At 33.7% G+C, this 25,784-nt stretch overlaps 3 protein-coding genes across 3 annotated transcripts; 2 read left to right on the plus strand and 1 right to left on the minus strand.

Annotated features, from left to right (window-relative positions):
* Positions 1-3,851: 3,851 nt before the first annotated feature.
* LOC111423256 (3-hydroxy-3-methylglutaryl-coenzyme A reductase-like) lies at positions 3,852-6,422 on the minus strand. The gene has a single exon (XM_023056501.2). The coding sequence runs from the start codon at positions 6,329-6,331 to the stop codon at positions 3,971-3,973; it is 2,361 nt and encodes a 786-aa protein (XP_022912269.1). The 5' UTR covers positions 6,332-6,422; the 3' UTR covers positions 3,852-3,970.
* A 744-nt stretch (positions 6,423-7,166) lies between these two features.
* LOC111423257 (porphobilinogen deaminase-like protein l(3)02640) lies at positions 7,167-9,091 on the plus strand. The gene is made up of 2 exons (XM_023056502.2): positions 7,167-7,458; positions 7,525-9,091. Exons 1-2 carry the CDS (start codon positions 7,402-7,404, stop codon positions 8,950-8,952), a joined length of 1,485 nt encoding a protein of 494 aa, XP_022912270.2. The 5' UTR covers positions 7,167-7,401; the 3' UTR covers positions 8,953-9,091.
* A 3,765-nt stretch (positions 9,092-12,856) lies between these two features.
* LOC111423255 (transmembrane 9 superfamily protein member 4) lies at positions 12,857-25,419 on the plus strand. Its single transcript, XM_071196684.1, has 7 exons — positions 12,857-12,949; positions 13,030-13,415; positions 13,469-13,624; positions 13,684-13,961; positions 24,186-24,389; positions 24,446-24,863; positions 24,914-25,419. Exons 1-7 carry the CDS (start codon positions 12,947-12,949, stop codon positions 25,335-25,337), a joined length of 1,869 nt encoding a protein of 622 aa, XP_071052785.1. The 5' UTR covers positions 12,857-12,946; the 3' UTR covers positions 25,338-25,419.
* The last annotated feature ends 365 nt before the right edge of the window (positions 25,420-25,784 follow it).

Consider the following 25,784-nt stretch of genomic DNA (forward strand, 5'->3'; position numbering starts at 1 on the left):
CTGCTTTTACTAGATTAAACACATTCTATTTCTATCAGGTTGCCAAACCGATTCCATTATTGAAATTCCATTATTTGTTCCACAAAAGTGTTGCTAATTGGAATAGACAGTGCTTTACTAACAATCTTTTTTATTTCTATTGCATCAATTGTTGTAAATATAGTAACCCATGTTTTGTCCATATTACCGCAAACAGGATCATTTCGAAGTTGGATAATATATTGCCCAATTACACCAATTTCATCGTACCGTTTATGTTTAAAATTGAGGCAATTTTCAAAATGATTTCAAAATTTAAATCATTCATTTTTATATTAAGAGTAGACAGATATTTAAAAGTAGAATTTTCTAAGTTATAATATTTTTTAATACATTCCAAAGTGCGTTCATAAACTTCTCTAGCCTCAAATATAAATATGTTTTGATCTTTTTTTTTGAAGTGACGAGTTTTCAACTTATTTGTAATAGAGGTAAAGTTGGGGTAAAGATGGAGATGTTAAATCGTGTTCCAATTCATTCTCCTAAGATTTGATGAATTTCCAAATGAAAACATCGCAATTGTCTTGTCCCTGATTTAGAAAATACTGCTTGATTGCATGACAATACTCTGTCAACCATCATGTCTAATATCAAATGTAGTTCCACATAATTTGTACCTCCCAGTTAGTTCATTTTCCCTTTACAACCAATTTTTGTATTCATTTTGCGAAATGAATTGTTGATTGTACGAATGATAACCATTCGTCATTGAAGGAAACAAAATACTTCTTCTTTTTCTTTGGAGTTTCTGATATTCTTAAAGCTCTATAACAAAATTCTTACCTCTTCGTTTTAACTTATAAAATTTAATTACAGAAAGGGATAAAGGCACAAGCTACACGCTACAGTATCAAAACTGACACTGATCACTAGTGATGGAACGGATATCCGGCAACTATCCGGCCGAATACCGGATAGTTACCAAATATCCGGCATTGACCAATATTAAAAACCTATTACTTAGTACTCTACCATTCACAAGAATTAGTATCTCTTTTAGGTGTTGAACACTGCAGATAATAATCAAGTTCAACCCCAATAGGACTTTTTCATTGAATACAACTTTATTTATATCAGGTTTGACATTTTGCCAAAGTATTAATAAAAGTGTCCTCTTTCCAATGAACCAACCTGTTTTGAAAAATCACTTTTAGTTCTTGAGAAATAAATTTTTGAAATAATCTACAATTTTTTCAAATTTTGCAATTTTCGCCGATTAAGTTTTAAAAATTCGTATAAAATCCATTTCTTGGAATATGAGTATGAAAATTTCCCAAAGTGTTAATAAAAGTGTCCTCTTTCCAATAAACCAACCCGTTTTCAAAAATAGTTTTTAGTTTTTGAGAAAACAATACTTGATAAAATTTTCGATGTTGCAATTTTCATCGATAACTTTCAAAATTTGCTATAAAATTAATTTTTTTAAGGATCCTTGTGGAAATATTACCAATTGTTATTTATAGTATTCTCATTTTAATGCAAAAAGCCGTTTTGAAAAATAACTTTTAGTTCTTGAGAAATAAATTTTTGAAATAATCTACTATTTTTTCAAATTTTGCAACTTTCGCCGATTAAGTTTTAAAAATTCGTATAAAATCCATTTCTTGGAATATAAGTATGAAAATTTCTCAAAGTGTTAATAAAAGTGCCCTCTTTCCAATAAACCAACCCGTTTTGAAAAATAAGTTTTAGTTTTTGAGAAAACAATATTTGGAGTTTTGATAAAATTTTCGATGTTGCAATTTTCATCGATAACTTTCAAAATTCGCTATAAAATTAATTTCTTGAAGGATCCTTGTGGAAATATTACCAATTATTAATTATAGTATCCTCTTTTTAATGCAACAAGCCGTTTTGAAAAATCACTTTTAGTTCTTGAGAAATAAATTTTTGAAATAATGTACAATTTTTGCGAATTTTGGAATTTTCACCGATTAAGTTGTAAAAATTCGTATAAAATCCATTTCATGCAATATGAGTATGAAAATTTCCCAAAGTGTTAATAAAAGTGTCATCTTTCCAATAAACCAATCCGTTTTGAAAAATCACTTTTAGTTCTTGAGAAATAAATTTTTTAAATAATGTACAATTTTTGCGAATTTTGGAATTTTCACCGATTAAGTTGTAAAAATTCGTATAAAATCCATTTCCTGCAATATGAGTATGAAAATTTCTCAAAGTGTTAATAAAAGTTTCCTCTTTCCAATAAACCCACCCGTTTTCAAAAATAGCTTTTAGTTTTTGAGAAAACAATATTTGAAGATTTGATAAAATTTTCGATGTTGCAATTTTCATCGATAACTTTCAAAATTCGCTATAAAATTAATTTCTTGAAAGATCCTTGTGGAAATATCACCAATTGTTAATTATAGTATTCTCTTTTTAATGCAACAAGCCGTTTTGAAAAATCACTTTTAGTTCTTGAGAAATAAATTTTTGAAATAATCTACAATTTCTTCGAATTTTGCAATTTTCGCCGATTAAGTTTTAAAAATTCGTATAAAATCCATTTCTTGGAATATGGGTATGAAAATTTCCCAAAGTGTTAATAAAAGTGTCCTCTTTCCAATGAACAAACCCTTTTTGAAAAATAACTTTTAGTTTTTGAGAAAACAATATTTGAAGTTTTGATAAAATTTTCGATGTTGCAATTTTCATCGATAACTTTCAAAATTCGCTATAAAATTAATTTTTTGAAGGATCCTTGTGGAAATATTACCAATTGTTAATTATAGTATTCTCATTTTAATTCAAAAAGCCGTTTTGAAAAATCACTTTTAGTTCTTGAGAAATCACTTCAGAAATGCACCAGAAATTATAAACATATTTCCCGGTATTCTATAGAAATTAACAGAATGGTAAGTAAACCGGGAAGTTATGTTAATAAAAAATAAAAACCATAACTACAAAAAAACAATAAACAAATAAAATAATAACTAAATCATTCAAATTAAAAAACCGTAAAACCTGGCGTTCTCATTTTCTATGTAGAACAAATTAATTAATTTAATATTAACTTGTAACTACATTCTCTAAGCGTTTCGCCCAAGTCTCTTCTGGCACTTTGTTTCACTTTGCGTTTATGCACATCTCGTATTAAGTTATATTTATTAGTTAGTTATATTTATGGACATAATTTATTCATAACGTTTTTAATTGTTAAATACGGTTATTGTTAGAATTTCAGTATACGTATTCTGATTTGCTAATCATATATGATATTATGTTAATTAGTATTAAATGTTTGGGATTCTAAAGTTAGAGAATTTTTTTATGTATTTTACTGTTTCTCGCGGATTTTAAGATGTTCCCGTTCACAACTATGTTAGACTCTACTCTACGAGATCTTTCTAATGACCTATTAATCATTCAAATCGATACACAAACTAAAAAGTTTTTTATGGATGGAATTTATCATTCTTTACACGGGTTAAAATAAACTAGTGTTAGATTTTATATTGTAATATTTCGTTTATTTAGTCTAGTGTTGGAATATATCGAGCCTGCGACCTTAGTGTTTTTATAGTAGGTATTATTTTGTTTATTTAGTTAAGCGTTTTGTGTTGATATTTGAGTCTTTGGGTAAGGGTTTTGGTTATAATTCTAACAAAAAAAAAACATAGAACATATTAAAATAGATAAACACCAGTGAAAGTATAAAAAAATGTTGTATGCATCACGTCTCACGTCAGCAGTGTCTTTTTCGAACTGGCCTGTTACTCGAATCGCGAACTCAATCTATTATTTAAATCTTACGTAGTGGTAAAATGGATTTTTTTAACTTTGCATCTTAAGATAATAAAATAAATAAGTTTCTGTACTACAAATCTTTATTAATTAATAATAATTTATAATAATCACAAAAAAAATTAAAGTCTATTTCCATTTTTAATTTAATTTCTTATAAACTAATAATACTTGGTATTTGTTTTCAATTTGAAACACTCGAAGTAGACGATCGATTATGTTTTAAATGACTAGATACTAAATGGCCAACACTTAAAGCTGCCAATAAAGATAATTCGCCAGCTAAAACAGTTCCGCATATAATTTTAGCTAATAAACCAGCATTTTCACCGGGATTTTCAACATTACTTCCTTTAACACCCAACATTTCCAAACAAGCAGATTGTGCGTGTAAAATTGTTCCACCTCCTACAGTACCAACTTCAATTGAAGGCATTGTACAACTTATATATAAATCTTCCCCGTTTAATCCCCATGGTTCCATCAATGTAATACAATTACTGCTGACGACGTTTTGAGCAGGATCTTGACCCGTTGCAATGAAAATTGCCGTGACAATATTCGCAGCGTGAGCATTAAATCCACCTAAACTTCCAGCCATTGCTGACCCAATCAAATTCTTCGAGATATTCACATCAATAAGAGAATGGCTTGTCGTTTTTAATAATGTTTTTACGGTTTCAGATGAAATTATAGCTTCGCAAACGACGGATTTTCCACGACCTTCAATCCAATTTATAGCAGCCGGCTTTTTATCAGTACAAAAGTTTCCACTTAAACTTAAAATTTCCATCTCAGGGAAATGAATTTGCATATACTTTAATGATCTTTCAGAACCTTTCGATAACATATTCATACCCATTGCATCCCCAGTTGACGCAACAAATCGCACAAAAAGATATCTACCCGCTATACGAGAAGTAATCTTTTTTAATCGAGCAAAATTGCTGGTTGAATCAAATGTCTTTTTTAATAATTTGAAATTATTGGGTTGTTCGATCCATGAGACAGCGTTTCCTGCACTTTCTAATGATGGAAATCGAACTACCGGTCCCCTGGTCATTCCATCACGCACAATTCTGCTTGTAATTCCATTTTGAAACGTTGCTTTACAACCACGTGAAGTACTCGCAATTAAACAACCTTCCGTTGTAGCCATTGGAACAAAATGTTCGGTATTATCCAATTTTAAAGGGCCAATAATACCAACTGGTAGCGGAACGTAACCTATTACATTTTCACAACAAGCTCCCAAAACTTTTTCGTAATCAAAATTTTGATATGGTAAAAGTGACAAAGCTTGATCTAATTTTTTGTGCTCGCTAAAAACTTTTCGCCGAATTCGAACGGCTTTTGCAGCGTTTTTAACGACTTTTTCTAAATTATACAAAGATATGTGTTTTTCTTTGAGTAAAACGATCATTTCTTTATCAGTTAGTTCGTTTGGTGTTGTTTTAAGTATTTCTAGACAGTCAATTATGTTTCTATTTGGTTGATTATCTTCACCTGCGTCCCAAATTAATTCGTTATTGATGGTGTTTACTTGAATTTCTTGGTTTTTTGGCGAATCGATTTTCGAAAATGAACTAAAACCGTCGTTATTTTCGAAAAAAATTAATTTTACAATAAGCGCAAATAATAATATTAATACGACAATATGATCAGCACATAAACTTAACCATTTAAGTGAATATCCATTGAATAAAGTACCGTTATTGAGAGTGTTATCGTAAATTTCGGTTTCGTTTTTGAAAGATCTTCTGCTTACTAGGTGTACAACTGATAATCCAATTGACATTATTATTTTTACCCTTTGTATAACAGGATTTGATTTTTCTTCCATTTCAATACATTGAGTTACGACGACATTTCTACGCGTTTTCTTACTCAACTCAATAATTAATGACAAACAAGATGGGTACAAAGTCATAAAAACTATGTAATTTACAATAACTGATAGGCAAGCGAAATAGGATAACATTTCTAATCGATGCACCCCTGATAGAGTTCCTATTCCTATAACTAAAGTTTCCACAATCGTATCTAACGTCATGGTGGGCCCCAAAAAGGCCATTCCTTTAGCAATGTTCTCCTTAATTTCGTTTTCGTTTTTTGCACTTAAACCGTATCGAGCTAACATTGAAGCTTTCGATAAATCTATTAGTAACAAAAAGAAAAACATTGCATCTTTGAGATCTGCCAGATTAATATTGAGCAAGTTTAATAAGGTTGTTGTAAATATAAAGCTTGATATCACCGTAAATAATCCTGCTATACCTAAAATATATTTAGAGCCAAGTTTTTGTAAATTCCTAAATTGGTAATAACTATACAAAACAGCTAAACATCTTATTATTGTCATTACAATCATATCTACAGGAGAATACTCTTGGACACAACATGAATCAGACTTTGAGGGTGAAGCTTGGATAGTGGATTGATCGAGGGTTGATATGCATACTGTTAAAGTCACCGTCGCTACGATTACTTCCCATGGGTATTTACTGCAGGTTTCACCATAAATGTAGAATAAATGGGATACCATTTTGAACACGTTAACCCTTATTTTTACACTTTCTTTGAGATCCTTAATTTCGGGATATGATACAATTTTAAATTATTAGCAAACATTTCGAGATTTCTCTTGGTTATTGATAATTTTCATTTTAAAATCGATTTTAACTAAAGAAGGAAAACCAAAATAGTTGTTACTGTCACTTTTGATGTTTTTTAGAGGTTATCACGTTATTTATGAAATTTCGATAATTTGATACTAAAATAAAAACTATGAATAGTTTTTTGTGGCTTTTTTACTCACTTAATTAAATTTTAACAAAAATTATATAGTTTTATTTAAAAATCTTGACTTATAGGTAATTTAGAGATACTTTATCGTTTTTTAGGTTATGTCGGTTGTCATATGACAGATTTGCACCTACTCAAAATTGTTAATTATAACAAATTAATGTTTTATCACTTAAAAAACTTGATGGCATTATTTATTAGTAATAAAAATAATAAATTTATAATTTAATACATTTTTTTTATTGATTTTATTCGTTACTGTCACTTTGATGCAACGTCACGTTTAACATGACGTTTACCAAACTTTTAAAAATCGAATTATTTATATCAGCAATACTTTATTCAATAAATTTTGAGTTAAGTTATTAAAATAATCGGTTTTAATACAACTTTCGAATATTTTGATTTATTCACAATTTTAATTTACAAAAAACCAACTTATTTTTACCATGACGTTTAAAAGGTTATGTCATAACCTTAAAAATTAAAAAATCACTAAATCGCTTTATCACATATTTTATTGAATTAAACCCATTACAGTAATCGATTCTAATAGAATTTCGAGAATTTTATAATCCATTTGGAATTCTTAATGATGTTTTAGTAAACACTCGATAACCAATTTTGCAATTCAAAACTAAAAAAAAAAAACCTCCAAATCATGCTACGTGACGCGATTTAAAAGTAGGTGAGCACTTCTGTTAACGTTCGTGACTGATAAACTAACGAGTGAAAGTTGATTATTATGCTGGTAATCATTCCGTGGAGATAACCCTTTTCCTCCTAATAATCGTCTCAAATCGAAATAAAATGAACGAATCTAAGAAAAATTCTACAATTATTAAAGTCGGTTCTAGAAGGAGCGAGGTAATTACATAATTTATTTCAATTAAAAACCTTACCTAATCAAATTTCTTTTACCTTTTCGTTTAGTTGGCTTTAATTCAAACAAATCATGTTATTTCACTTCTTAAAGAAGTTCATCCTGAAAAGGAATTTGAAATCGTTACTATGTGTACGATGGGGGATAAAATCTTAGATATTCCTTTACCAAAGATTGGTGAAAAATCGCTTTTTACGAAAGAACTCGAAACAGCACTTGCAACAGGTTGTGTTGACTTCGTGGTGCATTCTTTAAAAGATTTACCTACTACTTTACCTGAAAATATGGCTATTGGAGCTGTTTTAACTAGAGAAGACCCTCGAGATGCTTTGGTGTTGCGTAAAGATTGTTCTGGTTGTGATTTGGATACTTTACCTAAAGACAGTGTTATTGGGACATCCAGTTTACGTAGAGCAGCACAAATTAACAAGAAGTATCCTCATTTAAAAGTTGAAAATATACGTGGGAATTTAAATACTAGATTAAAAAAATTAGATGAACTTGATAAGTATCATGGAATTGTTTTAGCCGTCGCCGGCTTACATAGAATGGGGTGGAAAGATAGAATATCAAAATTAATTCCCTGTGAAGATATTTTATACGCGGTGGGTCAAGGTGCTTTAGCAGTTGAATGTCGAGAAAATGATGAAGAAATTCTCGAACTTTTAAAACCAATTTACGACGTCCCCACTGCACTTCGAATAATCGCAGAAAGAACGTTTTTGTGTACCCTTGGAGGCGGTTGCAGCGCCCCAGTTGCTATAACTTCTAAATTAAAAGAACAAAAAGATAACTCCACATTTAATTTATCTCTAAGCGGTGGAGTTTGGTCCTTAGATGGTTCAGAAGAATTAAAAGAATCCAACTCTTGTAAATTATACATGAATAATGTTCAAATTGAATGTGAAAATTGTCCAAAATCAAAAAATGAGAATTCATGTAAAGAAGGCGATATTGAGTGTTTACAAACATGCAAAAATATGTGTAAAAGAAATTTATATAACGACACTCAATGTCCATATCAACCCAAAAAGAAACTAAAAGTTTCAGAAAATGACAAAAATGGTTCTGTATCAACTTCTAGTGATACAGATGTTGGTAAAAACGATCACTGCCCAGTGCATTTAACTGTTGGTGCTGATTTCATGGGGAAATGTCCATATTTAGATGGTGAAATGACAGGAAAATGTCCTGTTAATGGAAAAATTATGGGTAAAGCAATGGATGTTACAAAATGTCCATTTTTAAAAGATGGAAAATTAGTCGATGTGGTTACAGTTAAGGAAAATAATATTATTGAAGGCGAAGAACAAATTGTAAAGAGTAATTTATTTTGCGGACTGGTTTCTTATCCCGGTGTTAATATTAAGGTGTTTCGGCAAGCTGAAGAGTTGGGGAGAACTTTGGCTGAAAGTTTGATTGAAAAGGGAGCATCTAAAATCATGGCAAAAGCACAATCATACATTAGGGGGAACTAGTTGATTTATTTATTGTACTTTTTAGAAGTTATTAATTAGGTAGATGTAGAATATCCATGACTTTACAAATGTTTTGTATTTAAGATTTTTTTATGGTGCAATGTTTTTGAAAATTTAAATATTATATGGTTGCAATTTTTTTTTTGTTTTTTTAGTTGATATAACCACAAGATATATAATTAAAATAATTATCATGATCTCTTAACCACATCCTATACTCTATTTTTTAATTCGGAGGAGTGTTTTCAAATAGAAGCGCCAAAAAGAAGAGTTGCTATTCGTCAGTTTTAAGGAAAAATTCGAAATGTTGCCGGCCGCCTAGAAACATTCGGGTTTAATCGCACGTCTCTCAAGACGGCTTTATCTTTTCATTTTTTTATGTTTATTCAGTTTATTTCGTATGAATTTTTCTCATGTTTGAAATTGATGAATTGCTCCAAATTAGGAAGGCATAAGTTACTAGTGGCCTAATAAGGGCTTTATAAAGAAGTAGAGTACACTCAGTTCGCAGTGGTGATTTTCTGTTGATCAGAGGATACACTTGGCGAAACCTGGCATATCCTTGGTTGACCTTTGAGTTTATGTGGAGTTTCCAGGTGAGGCGATGATCAAGGAGAACTCCGAGGTATTTAATGGCTTCATCTTTTGCTTTCCACTATATTTCTTGATCGTTTATAATAATGTAAGGAGCATTTTGATAAGGTCTTAGCGAAAAGATCTTGGTCTGGCATTGAGCTGAATGGCCCATTTTGATAACCATTTCTGGATTTTGTCTACTGACCTTTGAAGTGTCTCAATAGCATCAATCAGGATGCCGTTTTGTCCCATTATTAACATATCATCCGCAAACATGGCGATTTTGAAGTTTACGTCGGTCGGGATATCATGCATAAAGATGTTCAACAGAGCAGGGCAAAACTACTACCTTCTGGAATGCCTGCAAGTATTCTTCGAGTGCTGGAGGAATATCCATTGATGGTGACGGAGAAAGTTTTCTCCTCCAGGAAAGAGAACAGAATGGCAACTAAATAGTTGCTTAACCCCGTTTGATTGAGCTTGTATTTTAATCCTTCAATCCAGACAGTATCGAAGGTCCTTGTTACATCCAGCGAAACAACAGCTGTAAACTTTTTAGCCTCGAACCCTTCCTCGATATATTCCGCTACTCTTGCCAGTTGGTGAACTGTGTTATGTCCCTCTCTAAATCCATACTGGATGTTTGGGATTATTTTGAGGAGGCTTCTTGTAGTCGATGATGGATGACTCGTTCGAATAGCTTAGATAAGGATGAGAGGAGACTGATTGAGCGATAATTGGCTGGGTCTGTATTGATTTTGCCTGGCTTTCTGAACATTAGGATTTACGCTTTTTTACATACTACCAGAAAGTAGCCATTTTCCAGGCAGCAATTAAAAATTCCTGTGATGTGACTCAGTAGTTTCTCCGGAAGGTGTTTTATTACTATATTAGGTATCTGATCTAGGCCTGGAGCTTTTTTTAATGGCGAGTTTGCTATTTCTACCTTTAGTTCTTCTACTAAGATCCTGTCGGTCTCGATAGTTACTGAAGTTAGTAGATGGGATTCATTATATTGTTGGATTGTGGTAATGTGACGAATATTGTCATTATTGATATTCAGTCGAAAACATTCTTCCAGATATTCCGCAAAGGTGTTGGCTTTGTCTTCGTCCGAGAATACTGGTGTTTCATTGACTAATATAGTAGGTATTTCTTCATATGTCCGCGTTATTTTCCTAGTGGTCTTCCACAAGTCTGGGTGAGTTTTTTATAATTGTTGATTCTATAGGCATCTAGTTCTTGAGAAATTGTATGAGTTAGTCTATTCAGTGTAGTTTTTATTTCTGGGTTACGCGTCTATTGCCATTTTCGGTGAACCCTCCGTTTTTCCTTGATGAGTAGCTGATGTTGGTAAGTTAAATTCTTGATTATTCGGTGAGTCTCCAAACTCTGCCCAGTTGATGAATCCATTGATCTGCTTATTAATTTTAGGTCTGTAGTCAGGTTGCTCTGCAATGGTGATGATTACCCGCAAATGATCCGAGTTTAACTCGCTGATTATACACAGATTTAACTGGATGGTAAAATTTTTGGTTATTACTACATACATCTAAAATATCCGGTTGATAATCGCTTCTATATGGAAAGTAGGTAAAAGTGCACTTGAAAACCGTATTTGGTTGCTAATAATTCCAGATTCAGTCCCGATGGATTATCTGCTCTGTATCCCCAGAGTTTATTCTTGCTGTTAAGATCTCCTATAAGTAGGGTAGGTATAGAGCTACTCAACATTGAACTTATGTCAGTTTCTAGTAGTTTTTTGTTAGTATCCACATATGATATTAACTGGAGTTGACTTATTTGTTTGGATTGCTATTGCCGTTACTTCAATAGCGGTGGTTTTACTGCTAAATTGATGGTGTTGAATTTGTCTTTTAATTATAAATGCCACCCCTCCGGCAACTGTATCGGAAGGCCTATCTGCTCTATATACGTTATATCCTGCTATTCGGAAAGTCTCACTTGGAGCTAGGTGTGTTTCCGTGATACAAGCTACATCAATCTGATAGCGAGCCAAAAACGCAATAAGAAGAGTTCATTGTTCTTTAATACCATTGGCGTTGAAATTCAAGATGATTAGGTTGCGTATGTTTGTTAGATTAGTCGTGAATTAAATGTGGGAGTAAATCTTTAAGATAGGAGAGAATGGTAGATAGGAGAGGTGCCCGTCATTCTGAGGATTGTTGTTGGTTTGGTTGATTCTCTACTTGAGCGGGAGCGGGCGTGCTTTTTACTGTCGATGCGTAGCTCCTGATATTAATCTTTGTTTGAGATATTGCTTGTGAGCTCTGGGTTTTTTGCGCAAGATGAACTGAAGTTGTTTGACGATGGTATTTGTTCTGATATTCGATGTGAATTTTACAGCCTCGATAGCTTGCTGGATGATCCACAATTAGCACACTTTGGTGGATCAGCTTGAAGTTTTTTTGCAATTAATGTGGTTGTGATTTTCACCGTATTTGACGCAGCTAGGGCTCATTGAGCAGTAATTTTTCGTATGTCCATATCGTCGGCAGTTATGGCATTGTTGAATCTTTTGAGAATTCCTCCTGGCTTCGACTGTGATGATTGCATTGGAAATTTCCTTGACTTGATAGATTTCTTTGGCGGCTAAAGCCGAATGATTCTAGTTCTAGGTCTTGCGTTAGTTCTAGTGATAGTGTTAGTGTAACTACACCTAATACTAGACCGAGAACTAGAATCGTTCGGGTTTAGCCGTAATTTTCTCAAGACGGCTAACCGCGAATGATTCTAGTTCTAGGTCTTACGTTAGTTCTAGTGATAGTGTAAAACTAGAACTAACACTAGAACTACAAAGCTCCTGGTTTATCGTCTTCAGACGATATTTTTTAGTTCTAGTGTTAGTTCTAGTTTTAGTTCAATAAAAATATACAACCTAGCAATATCTTATACTAACTAGCGCTACACTTTTTACGAAAAAACTAGAAACAGCACTTGCAACAAGTTGCGTTGACTTCGTGGTGCATCTAAAATCATGGCAAAAGCACAATCATACATTAGGGGGAACTAGTTGATTTATTTACTGTACTTTTTAGAAGCTATTAATTAAGTAGATACAGAATATCCATGACTTTACAAATGTTTTGTATTTAAGATTTTTTTATAGTGCAATGTTTTTGAAAATTTAAATTTATGGTTGAAATTTTTGTTTTTTAGTTAATATAACCACAAGATATATAATTAAAATAATTATCATTATCTTTTAACCACATCCTACCATTTCAATAATTTTTTTTAGTGTATTTATTTTACGGGTGGCAATCCTTGTTTCAAATGACATTTTCCCACACAATCTGTCAAAAAATGCTTCAATGTTGATTTTCCAATAGTTTTCTATTTAACACGTCCGCAAAATTAATTAAATCACATTTATTTATACCCAAAATCACTTAAAATGGTACGTAACGAAAATATAACCTAAAACTAATTGATAAGTACTTTATTTCACCAATTAATTTTTAATTCACAAATTTTTAGAGGTTAACTCTTCTATTTTTCATCCTGTTATATTTTTCGCCGAGTTTACAATTTTACGTACCCGGTATGGCACCAGTGGAATTTAAAAAAGGTGAACAAATTACCGTAAAAGCGGTAAAAATGACCAGCGTACATACCCAATTACCTTACGAGTATTATTCGCTACCACTTTGTATGCCTGAAAACAAGGAATTGAATTATAAATCGGAAAACTTGGGGGAAGTGCTAAGAGGTGATCGTATTGTGAATACCCCTTATGAAGTCCACATGGCTGAAAATGTTTCGTGTGCATTATTGTGTAACGAACCCAACAAACCAATGAATTGGAAATTATTTGAGGCTCAAAAAGTTATCGATAGGATTCAACACGAATATTTTGTACATTTGTAAGTTATTTTGTTGTTTTAATTAGAATTTGTATAATATTTATTTGATTTAGATTAGTTGATAATTTACCTGCAGCTACACCAATAAAGAATCCTGAAACGAACGAAATGCAATATGAACATGGTTATAAACTTGGTGTTATTGTAGGCGATAAAAGTTATATTAACAATCATCTAAAATTAACTTTAATGTATCATAATCCTACGCCGTAAGTTTTTTATTATTATATTTTAGAAATAATTTATTTTTAATTTTTTTTTTTAATAGGGAAGTGTATAGAGTAGTTGGATTTCATGTTGAAGCAAAATCAGTTAGTATAGAAGACTTAAAATTTGATAAGAATGGTTGTGAAATCCCAACGAGGCCAAAACCTCAATTGGTTGATGCCAAATCTGGTACAAAACTTTTATTTACTTATGAAGTGCAATGGAGACACTCAGCGATCAGTTGGGCTTCAAGATGGGACACTTATTTAGCTATGACGGATGTTCAAATCCATTGGTTCTCTATTATTAATTCCTTGGTGGTTATTTTCTTTTTGTCAGGTTAGTAAATTTGTTTCAAAAAAATTGTTTTAAATACCTACATCTAAATTAACCTGTATGTAAGGACAGTAGAATCTAAGAGGACTGCTAAATCTCGAGAACTTGTGCACAGCTCAATGACCCCTTCATTCACACTTTGAATAAGCAAATGCTAAATTTATTATATTCGTGTTTTATAATGTTATTAGTTTGAGACTTAATAAGGTTCATAATAGAAAAGAAGAAACATGATGGAGTTTAACAGAGGCGGCGCTACCGGGGAGTGCAAGGGGTGCACTGCACCCGGGCGCCGCCGCTTAAAAGGGCGCCGGCGCCTTTTTAATGTTTTCTCCAACAATATCTTATTTTTCTTTTGCAGTATTTAGACCTGTCAGCAGTAGCTAGTCTCCACAAAGCAATTTTAGTCTTTAGAAGGCAGTATTTAGTGTTCCAGACGCTGTATTTAGAACTTTCGGAAGTATCTAGTCTTCAGAAAGCAGTATTTAGTCTTCTAGAAGCAGTATCTAGTCTTCTGCCAACGTTATGTATGTTTTCTCCAACAATATCTTATCTTTCTTTTGCAGTACTTAGACCTGTCAGCAGTATTTAGTCTCCACAAAGCAATTTTAGTGTTTAGAAAGCAGTATTTAGTGCTCCAGACGCTGTATTTAGACCTGTCGGCAGTATCTAGTCTTCAGAAAACAGTATTTAGTCTTCTAGAAGCAGTATCTAGTCTTCTGCTAAAGTTATGTTGTTTTCTCCAAAATATTTTATCTTTCTTTTGCAATATTTAGACCTGTCAGCAGTAGCTAGTCTTCAGAAAGCAGTATTAGTCTCCACAAAGCAATTTTAGTCTTTAGAAGGCAGTATTTAGTGTTCCAGACGCTGTATTTAGACCTTTCGGAAGTATCTAGTCTTCAGAAAGCAGTATTTAGTCTTCTAGAAGCAGTATCTAGTCTTCTGCCAACGTTATGTATGTTTTCTCCAACAATACCTTATCTTTCTTTTGCAGTACTTAGACCTGTCAGCAGTATCTAGTCTTCAGAAAGCAGTATTTAGTCTCCACAAAGCAATTTTAGTCTTTAGAAGGCAGTATTTAGTGTTCCAGACGCTGTTTTAAGAACTTTCGGAAGTATCTAGTCTTCAGAAAGCAGTATTTAGTCTTCAAGAAGCAGTATCTAGTCTTCTGCCAACGTTATGTATGTTTTCTTCAACAATATCTTATCTTTCTTTTGCAGTACTTAAACCTGTCAGCAGTATCTAGTCTTCAGAAAGCAGTATTTAGTCTCCACAAAGCAATTTTAGTCTTTAGAAGGCAGTATTTAGTGTTCCAGACGCTGTATTTACAACTTTCGGAAGTATCTAGTCTTCAGAAAGCAGTATTTAGTCTTCTAGAAGCATTATCTAGTCTTCTGCCAACGTTATGTATGTTTTCTCCAACAATATCTTATCTTTCTTTTGCAGTACTTAGACCTGTCAGCAGTATCTAGTCTTCAGAAAGCAGTATTTAGTCTCCACAAAGCAATTTTAGTCTTTGGAAAGCAGTATTTAGTGTTCCAGACGCTGTATTTAGACTTGTCGGCAGTATCTAGTCTTCAGAAAACAGTATTTAGTCTTCTAGAAGCAGTATCTAGTCTTCTGCTAAAGATATGTTGTTTTCTCCACAATATTTTATCTTTCTTTTGCAGTATTTAGCCCTGTTAGCAGTATCTAGTCTTCAGAAAGCGGTATTTAGTCTCCACAAAGTAATTTTAGTCTTTAGAAGGCAGTATTTAGTGTTCCAGACGCTGTATTTAGACCTGTCGGAAGTATCTAGTCTTCAGAAAGCAGTATTTAGTCTTCTAGAAGCAGTATCTAGTCTTTTGCCAACGTTATGTATGTTTTCTCCAAATACTTATTATCTATACGGATCTTGTACCACCTGGTACCTCATTTCTGCAGCTGTTACTTTGCTCTTGTGCTTATCCTGCATTGGTGATTTTCTGTCCTGTGCAATAACAAGACAAGTCTATTGGTTTTTTGTTCATATTCTTTGCATTCTTTTATTGAACTTTTACTTATGTGTTCAATACTTTGATTATATATAATATGGATTGAGCTAACTGAATATATCTACTAACAAAAATGTTGCTCAAGGTGAATAGACGCAGATGGAAAGCGATAATGTGAAAGTGTAACAAAGATAGATATATTATATGTCAGTACGCTTCTATATCTATCTCACTTCTATCAGTACACCCATTATATGGCAGTACGCTTCTATGTCTATCTCGGTTCGATCACCTTGCGCAAGCTATCTCTCTCGTTGGCTCAATCCATATTATATATAATCAAAGTATTGAACACATAAGTATTGTCATGAAAAATCATGTTTGGTTTATAATCAATTTTTTGTTTTCTTCGAACAGTAATTTCAGACTTCATGTGGGCTTTGAACAATGTAATTCCTGTTTTTTGCTAAAGTCTAGTTTGTAACTATTGCAATTTCAAACTTTTTCTTTCAAATTAACCTTCTGACCAGAGAATTCTGGACTATTCCCTTAAGTTTGGTTTTTCACCTGTATAATTCTTACATTTTTGCTGAAGTATGGATTATGATTATTCCAGTCTTTTTTAAGTTTATTTATATTTCTTTGATTAGTTTTAGTTCTACTTTTAGTTCAACAAAAATATACAACAATCTAACACTGAATAACAACTAAAACTAGATCTACTATCCGTGCAAAAATTCAAGGCCCCTCACTTTAGAGATCGATATCTTCGCAACCGCTCGATAAAAAAAATTGTGACAATATTATTTGTTGTAATCACTGAACATTTCTACGTAACATATGTTAATTTGAAAATTTTCGGATCCATGGTTTTCTTTTCATCGCTAGTTAAATGAAAAAAGTACCCGATTTTTTACGGTAACGGCAACTGTGCCAACTTTGCGATTTTTTTTCTCGAAAACTATCGTACGAAAAAATTTGAATTTTGAACAAGTGGTAGCCCGACGTGTTCTTAATGAGTGGCATATTTCATTTTTTCGATATTCCATAGTTTCGCGGAAAATCGCAGTTTAGTTAGTAAGACGCCGTTATGCCGAAAACGGCTGGGTGGATTTCCTCGCGGATTTGATCAAAATATGTCAAATAATGTCGATTGTCGGATTCCGTTATTAGTTTTTCAAAATGAGAGCTCCCTAATTATTTAAGAGCGATTTAATGGAATTACAAATTAAAGAGAAACAGAAATAAGCCCCGCGAGGTGACGGGGGTTCCGTCCAATCGGAACTGATGGTGCGTCCCAGACAGGACGTAGCGCCTTATTTCTTTATGTAGGTAAAATAAACGCGCGACGTACTGTCTGGGGCACACCATCTGTTCCCATTGGACGGAACCCTCCTCTCCCCGCATATCGTATTTGTGTTTCTCTTTAATCTGTAATTCCATTAAATCGCTCTTAAAAAATTAGGGAGCCCCAATTTTGAAAAACTGATAACGGAATCGGACAACCCATATTATTTGACATATTTTTATAAAAACCACGTTAAAATCGGCCAGGTCGTTTTCGAAATAACCGCATAACCAGTTCAAATTTTAAATTGAAATAGTTTTGGAGAAAAAAAATCGCAAAGTAGACAAAGTTGTTGGCACTCTCAAAAATCACTTATCTCGAAGATACGAAGATATCGACCTCTAAAGTGAGGGGCCTCGACTTTTTGCAATGATAGTAGAACTAGAAATATTTGGGTATAGCTGTATGTGTCTTAAAACTAGGGTTGTTACGAATGTATTTATAGCGAATGCGAATTGTTTTGAAAAATTTTAAACACAAAAGTGCAACAGGAAATGCATTTAACAAAATTCAAAAACAAAAGATAAGTTTTACTTAATATAGTATTTTATTAAATGTTTTGTAGGTAACTAACTTTACACTTAACAAATTAATAATGAAACTTAAACAAAAAAAGATTGTATTTTAGAAAAAGGAGTTTTGATGCCTTCTCACTATTAAGTTGATTTCTTAAAGGATCATATACTAAACCAGCACCACTAAACAGCTGTTCACTAGATACTTTAATCTAGCTCTTTGTACTTTAATCTATTGTTGTACCACCACAACAAGGGGTTTTCAGAAAGATGTAGCTTTTTCTGCTTATTATAGTCGACTAAAAGAGATTTCAATTTAGTAGCATTTTGATGTGTGTCGTTCATAATCATTTCCTCTTCATCGTCTTCCTCACTACTTGAGCCCAATAAATTTTTCAAAACATTCTTAATATGTGAATGATCTGATTTTGAAATGTATCGTCATTTTTAATTTTTTTCAGAGGCGATTCATTCTCATTACTAAATTCTTATGCATGTACCTAAGTCATAGTAATTGGTTAAAATGGTAATAATTTCGGTTTCGATTTGTTCCTGAACTACTATTTCATTAAAAAATTTATGTTTGTTACGAGGATCCAAATAAGTAGCAATTGAGAATAAGTTATTATTTCCTATATGCGCAAGTTTAAGTTTAGTTCTAAAATTAATTTTCTGACGATTTGAGCAACTTCACGTCTTTATTCTTCCATTACTTAATTCTTTAGTTAGTTCTTCAAATGGTTTCAATATGTTCACACATTTTTCAATAATTTCCCAGTCTTGAGAAGATACCAATACCGATATTCTGTTAGTACTTAAATAAAGCACAATAGAATTTTTTATTTTCAAGAAACGTTCTATCATAATATAGTTCCACCTGACAGGAATAGATTACTCACTTACACAGCTTTTATGTCCTAACTAATAAAAATCGTTTAATGATTAAAAAAAAACAAAAAACCACAAATAATTATATACTAATACATACCTTGTTGGACCATCTTGAATAATTGATAGGAAAGATTGGTCAAGTCTTTCGGTTTGAATTTTATGTAGTTCGTCCTTCGCCAGTGTGGAATGGTTAAAATTGGTTGCAATTTTTTTGTATTTTTCAACGACTTTTACGACATCTTCATTTTCGAATAAACCTGATTTGATGCATAATTGAAGTTGCTGAATTGAGCAATTAGCATGAGCAAAATGCGACAAATTTATAGCTCTAATCATGTTTGATCCTCTATCGTGAATAGATGCTATTCTTTAAGCATTAAGTTTAGTTTTTCAAATATGACTGCTGTGCTTCGATTAACATTTTAAAACCATGTTAACTTTTTTTTAAATCTTCTGTTCTTCCATGAGTTGTTAGGTTTAGGAGTGAAACGCCTGCGCTGGGATCAGACCAAATATCTGTAGTGAATGTTAGCTTTTCAAATTCGTTAAGCACCATTTTACCTTATAATTCATCACACAAGGTTTGTAAAAAATTGATGACCTCTTTATATTTCGGTGATGTTGCCTGCAAAAAACGTTCAAAAAAGACGCCTTCAACATAATTAAAGGGCAAATTTTGACCAACGATCATCTGTGCAACCAATTTATCAAGTTCTATTGCTTTTTTATCAGACGAATCCCAAAATTCTCTTAACTGAAGCGTTTTTTTTTTAACTTCTTCTATTGTCGTCAAGCAGGTATCTGTTAATTAATTCAGTTGTAGTGCGTCCTTTTCTTGAGTGAATTTTTTCACATATTTTACAAATTGCTTTTTCATCAGCTTCTTCATTAAAATAGTTCCATATACCACACGATCTTGGCTTCATCTTTATTGCAATTTGATCAAATTGTCGTACAATTAATCTCCAAACGTAGAGAATAGAAGCAATAGAGAACACTCAAAAGTTCTGGTATCTCTCTAATCTCTACTACTAAACACGATCATTCGGGCATTGGGGCGGATTTGGAGCAATATTCTCGCCGCAGCAACTTTGAGATTCGAGGAGTTCCTGAGAGGGACAATGAGAACTTGGTTGCCATGATCGAAACTATGGCTACCTCCATGACGTTCCGATTTCGGCTGTTGATGTGAATGCTGTTGCGTTCCTCACGGTCCAAATGGTAATGGGTCGAAGGGTCGTCGAAGTGCTCCTAAGGCTGGTATTGTACGTTTCTGCAGTCGTGTTATGCGTGATAAATTTCTTGTTGCTGCGAAATTCAGGACCAGGAATTTCCAGATCTACGTCAGGAAGAGTGACGACGCACGCTCTATCCACATTTAAAGTGGCCAGGATATGTCATGCAACTATTATTTACCATGTTGTATAACTTACGATGTCTGCCATTTCATTTTATTACCAAAATGTACGCGGCCTTAGAACTAAGTTAGATACATTATTCAATAACGTGTTAAACTCTGATCACGACGTTATTTGTCTGACGGAGACTTGACTGCAAACTGGGATACATTCGGCAGAGGTTTTTCCAGATTCGTACCATATATTTAGATCCGACAGGCCTAATAACGCATTTAATAATTTGTTGGGTGCGGGCGTTTTGATCGGCGTATTCAGTAATCGGGCGTTTCGATTGGTTTGTCGGGCTGGCATAACATTACGTGGTTAATTGATTCATGTTTGTTGTATTTATATTCCGCCTTTGCGATATGCGGAGAATTCAACCTACCGGAGCTGAGATGGTCTCTCAATGTCAATTTTCGTCATTGTGTCGCTTCACGTATTAATAATACTACTAGATCGCTCTTGATTTTCTTGACGCTCTGTATCTGTGCAGCCTGATTCAATTCAACCACGTTGGTGCCTTTCAGAATACTTTGGATTTAATAATTGCTAATTTCTATGATGTAAATAACGTGAATTTAAGCGATAACCCATTGGTTCGTGAAGATATTGCTCATACTACACTTGAGTTTTAGTGTACGGTTGCCACCTCGTCTAGTTTCGAATATAACTCTTTACTGATCATCATAATTAGTTTATATACGTAAATTTTGTATATTTTGATGTGTTTTTCTTTTACTGTTGTTATTTTTGAGGCACTGTGCCTTGGGTTCGTCCCGTTTCCGTGCTCAACGGTATGTATTAAATAAACAAGATGTTACAGGTCTCCTGAGTCTAGTTGACCCTAAATTAGGTCTAGGTCCAGATGGTTTGCCTGGTGGGGTTATTGTCAACTCCGCGGAAGAACTAGCTATACTCTTATACCACATATTCAGTCTCTCTGTGAAAGATTCTATCTTCCCTGTAGAATGGAAAAAAGCATTTGTTATACTAATTTTCAAGTCTGGTAAAAACACTTGGTCACTAATTATCACCCGATTTGCCTTCTACTTTAAGTACGAAAGCTTTCTCGGCTGGTGTTAATTGAACTAAAATTAGAACTAACACTTGAAACTTTCGGGTTTTGCCGTGCGTCTTTTAAGAAAAGGTTTAATGTTTCGGATGCCATGTTGCAACCTTCTTCAGAAACTGGTTCGAAGTGACCAGTAGTAGAGGTAGTAATTAGGCATTAATACCTTGCTCGGCGAAAGGTCATTCAGATCCCTTGAGGAGATAAACTGCGACCCAAAAATCGAGAATCTGATACGGTTAACGGCAGGGCAGTGGCATAAAACATGCTCAACCGTCTCTGCTTCCTCCGCACATAGTCGGCATTCAACATCGTCGGCTAAACCCAACAAGTTGAGGTGTGCTTTTAATCGGCAGTGCCCAGTAAAAACACCCATTAGAACTTTTATGCTACTACGGGCAAGTCCTAAAATATTCCCGGGTTTGACAGTGGCGATGTTAATGAACACCTTAGCATGTCTCATTCCAGGAGAACTGGTCCACAGTAGGCGAAGTCTCTCTTCAGCCCACAGTCCAATCCTATATTTGGCCATCGCAAATGATACACCAACTGCTGGTTCCGGTCCCACAAACGCTTCAGCGCTGCCATCTCGTGCTAGCTTATCTGCCGCTTCATTGCCAGCAACCCCAGAGTGACCCGGGACCCAGATCAGAGAGACTCTGTTATCACAACTCAGTGTGTTTAATGTTCTCTTACAATCATTGACCAAAGCCGACACCGTTTTCACGGCTTGCAACGCCTGGAGAGCGACTTGACTGTCTGAGAAAATTCGTACTGTCATGTTCTTCACCCCTCTTTCAAAAAGGACATGTCAATAGCAAATACTTCCGCCTGGAATACAGTACAGTACGTACCCAGGCTGTAAGCTTGCTTAATTCGAGGTGTCTGGCAGTATACTCCTGCTCCTACCCCTTCAGGCGTTTTTGATCCATCTGTGTACAAGCAAATGTCTGCCTGAACCAGAGAATTTTCATTTTCAATTCAGGACTGCCGCTCAGGCAGTACAATCTGGTATCGAGCATTAATCACTGATAGTGATACCGCCAAATCTGACGGTATTGATAGCACAGTATCCCATTGTCTTCCGCAGCCCATTGGTAGGACATGTCGGAACAGTTTTGAGCATATTGCTTAAATCTGTAAATGGTTGTTCTAGCCACTTTCTCTATATGCAAATGCAGAGGAGATAGGCCAAGCAGAACCTCCATTGCTAGAGTTGGCGTTGTGCCTATCGCACCAGAGATTGCCAATCCAGCTACTCGTTGAATTCCAGGCTTTCCACTTTCCTATACCAGGCTGCTGCTCCGTATGTGATCATAGGTCTAACCACAGTCACATAGAGCCAGTACAGTCTTTCAGGGGTAAGACCCCAATTTTTTCCACAAAGACTGCGACAAGTCCACAAAGATAGTCTAGCTTTGTGCAAAACTCCCTGCAAAAAAATTTTTTGTGCAAAACACACAAATGTCCATTCCATGACAGGGTTTTGTCTAGGATTACTCCTAGATATTTGACTTCCTTTGAGAAAGGAATTTCTTGGATAGTTGGGCGGATTAGTCCATCCAACTTTCGCTTCCTGGTGAAGGGCACAACAATTGTCTTTTGCGGGTTTATTGAGAGGTTCTCTCCCTTACACCAAGCGCAAATGGTATCTAGGGTCACCTGGAGAACTTTCCTGCTCCTTTAAGTCGTTACATCTCAGCATAATATATGCTCAATTGTCCCCTAAACATCCCCACATAATCTACACATCCTCTCCTCATTCTTCATCCAAAATTTATTCTGAAATACCCCGGAATTTCCTCTGTTATTATGATTTTATACTTATTATTGTATCTCCCGTCTTTCACCTGAGCACGCCGTTCCTGCTTTTCCACATCTCTATCTCCACTCTCGAACTCCTTTCACAGTATAGACCCTTCCCTTCTTCTTCTCTGTGCTTCCTCTGTTGAGTACCCTACTCTAGTATAATATTCTCTTTTTTCTTGTTGTCAAACATTCTCCCAAAATTTTAAAGTCGCTCCTATGCTCCAGCCCATCCTCGTACTTTATCGCCCTTCTGCCTATTTCCACCCTCATCTTCTCCAGTTTCCACTCTTCTCTCACTATGTATGCCAGAGTCTCCCTGCTCAGTCCCAGGACGCACTTGGAATATCTCTCCTGGATGTCCTCCACCATCTTGTATTCCTTCCACCCCCATATTTCGGCTCCGTACATTACCACACTCCTCACCAGTCCATCAAACATTATTTTCTGAATGTACAAATCTTTCCCAAATATTCGTTACCCCGGCTTCATATCTGTCCCTATAATTTACTTGCCTTTCTAACTCTTTGCGTAATATGATCGCCAACCCCATTATCTACTCGAAGGTAAAACCCAGGTACATAAATTCTCCTTTAAATTTTCCTTATTCTTCATATTCCCAGCGTTGGTTGGTTTTTGGAATCACTTTGATGAAGGGTCGGTTGATGGGTACCGATTTATACCATTCGAGTGATGTCTCTCTTCAAGCTGTCTGCCTATTGTACTTTTATAATAGTCATTGCAATAATTTTGATTTATTTGTGGTTGCACAAAGAGTTTTCAGGTGTTATGTATTGAGCTTGATTATTTGTCATTAATTTTGTTATTAATTCAAATTGTATTTAATTTTCTTTTTATTAATTATTGTTTTTCTTGTACTAATTATTTTTTAGTGGATACTTAATTGGGAGTTTCCTGTATATATCCCGAATATAAATAATAAATAACTAATATAAATATAAATATGAATATAAATAAATACGACGTCATTTTCTGGATTACAAAAAAATAAATCAGTTCTTATCAGTTCTTTTAGATTTTACCGTCCTTGCCTGGATGTAATTATAAACTTCGTGAGTCATTTTTAATAAGTTTAAATGTATGTTGAAGATGTTCTTATCTCTGTATAAATATTGAAAAAGAGATAACATATTTTTAAATGAAAACATAGTTTACCTATTTGATTAAAATTAATCATTAAATTATGATATTTAAACATTTTAAGGTATCTTAACAATGATAATGGTAAGAACTTTACGACGAGATATTGCTCGTTATAATGCCGATGAAAGTATGGACGATGCAATAGAAGAAACCGGATGGAAATTAGTTCATGGGGATGTGTTTAGACCACCACGTAATTCACGGTTATTTGCTGCAGTCATTGGATCGGGGATACAAATATTTTTAATGGCTTTAATCACGTTATGTAATAAAAATTTTCATTTTAAAAAAAGCGTTTTTTAAAATATTTTTTTTTTTTAGTTTTTGCAATGTTAGGAATGTTATCTCCTGCATCAAGAGGAGCGTTAATGACGGCAGCGATATTTCTTTACGTTTTTATGGGGTTAATAGCAGGATATTTTTCGGCGAGATTGTACAAGACGATGAAAGGTCGCGAATGGAAAAGAGCGGCTTTCTTAACAGCTACTTTTTACCCGGCTATAATAGCGGTTACGTGTTTCTTTTTAAACTTTTTCATTTGGGGTAAAGCGAGTAGTGGAGCTGTTCCATTTTCAACGATGATTTACCTCCTTTCTATCTGGTTTTGTATCGCTTTACCGCTAGTTTATTTGGGATATTATTTTGGATTTAGAAAACAACCGTTTCAACACCCCGTTCGAACCAATCAAATACCGAGACAAGTTCCAGAACAACATTGGTACTTAAATCCGTTATTATGGTGAGTATAATTAATTTTGTTTTGTTATATTATTAATTATTTTTTTTTAGTACCTTAATGGCTGGAATTTTACCATTTGGAGCAGTTTTCATCGAATTATTCTTTATTTTTTCGGCAATTTGGGAGAATCAATTTTATTATTTGTTCGGTTTTTTATTTTTGGTGTTTATTATTTTGGTTATTTCATGCTCACAAATTTCGATTGTGATGGTTTATTTTCAGTTGTGTGGGGAAGATTATCATTGGTGGTGGCGAAGTTTTGTGGTATCCGGAGGTTCAGCTATTTATATTCTTCTTTATTCGATATTTTATTTTATAACAAAATTAGAAATTACCGAGTTCATACCGACGCTACTTTACGGGAGTTACACTCTCTTAATGGTGATCACTTTTTGGTTGTTAACAGGAACGATAGGTTTCTTCGCCGCTTACGCATTTGTACAAAAAATTTATAGCGCGGTGAAAATTGATTAAATTACGAAATAAAAAAATAAACTAATAAGAATTAAAATTGAGATAACGATTACATTTTTTTAAAATTTATTTATTATGATTTCTTTTTTAAATAATGTAATCTCACACTTAAGAGGTTTACAAAGATGTCTTAACTATAATTAAATTTACAAAATTAATTCTTATTGTTGAAAATTAATTGAAAACGATGCCAGTAAGTGGTGGGTTTTAAAAAAAGGTTAAAAATTAACACATACGGTAACTATTGTAAGATATTTTGTACGAAAAATAACGGGGAATATTCTTGTAGTAGAAATATTTGTTTAATGTGTACATAAAAATTCTTAGGTTTTTAATTCAAACAGCCTTTTTTAATTAATAAACAGTGTCCTAATATCAATTTTTCGCATTTCGTACAATTTAGAGTTCATTAATTTTTTTTATACAACATAACTCACAAGAAAGGTG

Source organism: Onthophagus taurus, chromosome 6 (genome assembly GCF_036711975.1).
Source record: "Onthophagus taurus isolate NC chromosome 6, IU_Otau_3.0, whole genome shotgun sequence".
In the NCBI taxonomy this organism is placed as follows: Eukaryota; Metazoa; Arthropoda; class Insecta; order Coleoptera; family Scarabaeidae; genus Onthophagus; species Onthophagus taurus.

What these genes read in the sequence shown, in the direction of transcription:
- LOC111423257 (XM_023056502.2), top strand. Translation starts at nt 7,402, where the DNA reads ATGAACGAATCTAAGAAAAATTCTACAATTATTAAAGTCGGTTCTAGA. An exon ending in TCGGTTCTAGAAGGAGCGAG is followed by an intron (nt 7,459 to 7,524) that starts GTAATTACATAA and finishes CTTTTCGTTTAG; the next exon opens with TTGGCTTTAATTCAAACAAA.
- LOC111423255 (XM_071196684.1), top strand. An exon ending in CACGAATATTTTGTACATTT is followed by an intron (nt 13,416 to 13,468) that starts GTAAGTTATTTT and finishes TATTTGATTTAG; the next exon opens with ATTAGTTGATAATTTACCTG. An exon ending in AATGGCTTTAATCACGTTAT is followed by an intron (nt 24,390 to 24,445) that starts GTAATAAAAATT and finishes TTTTTTTTTTAG; the next exon opens with TTTTTGCAATGTTAGGAATG.
- LOC111423256 (XM_023056501.2), bottom strand. Translation starts at nt 6,331, where the DNA reads ATGGTATCCCATTTATTCTACATTTATGGTGAAACCTGCAGTAAATAC.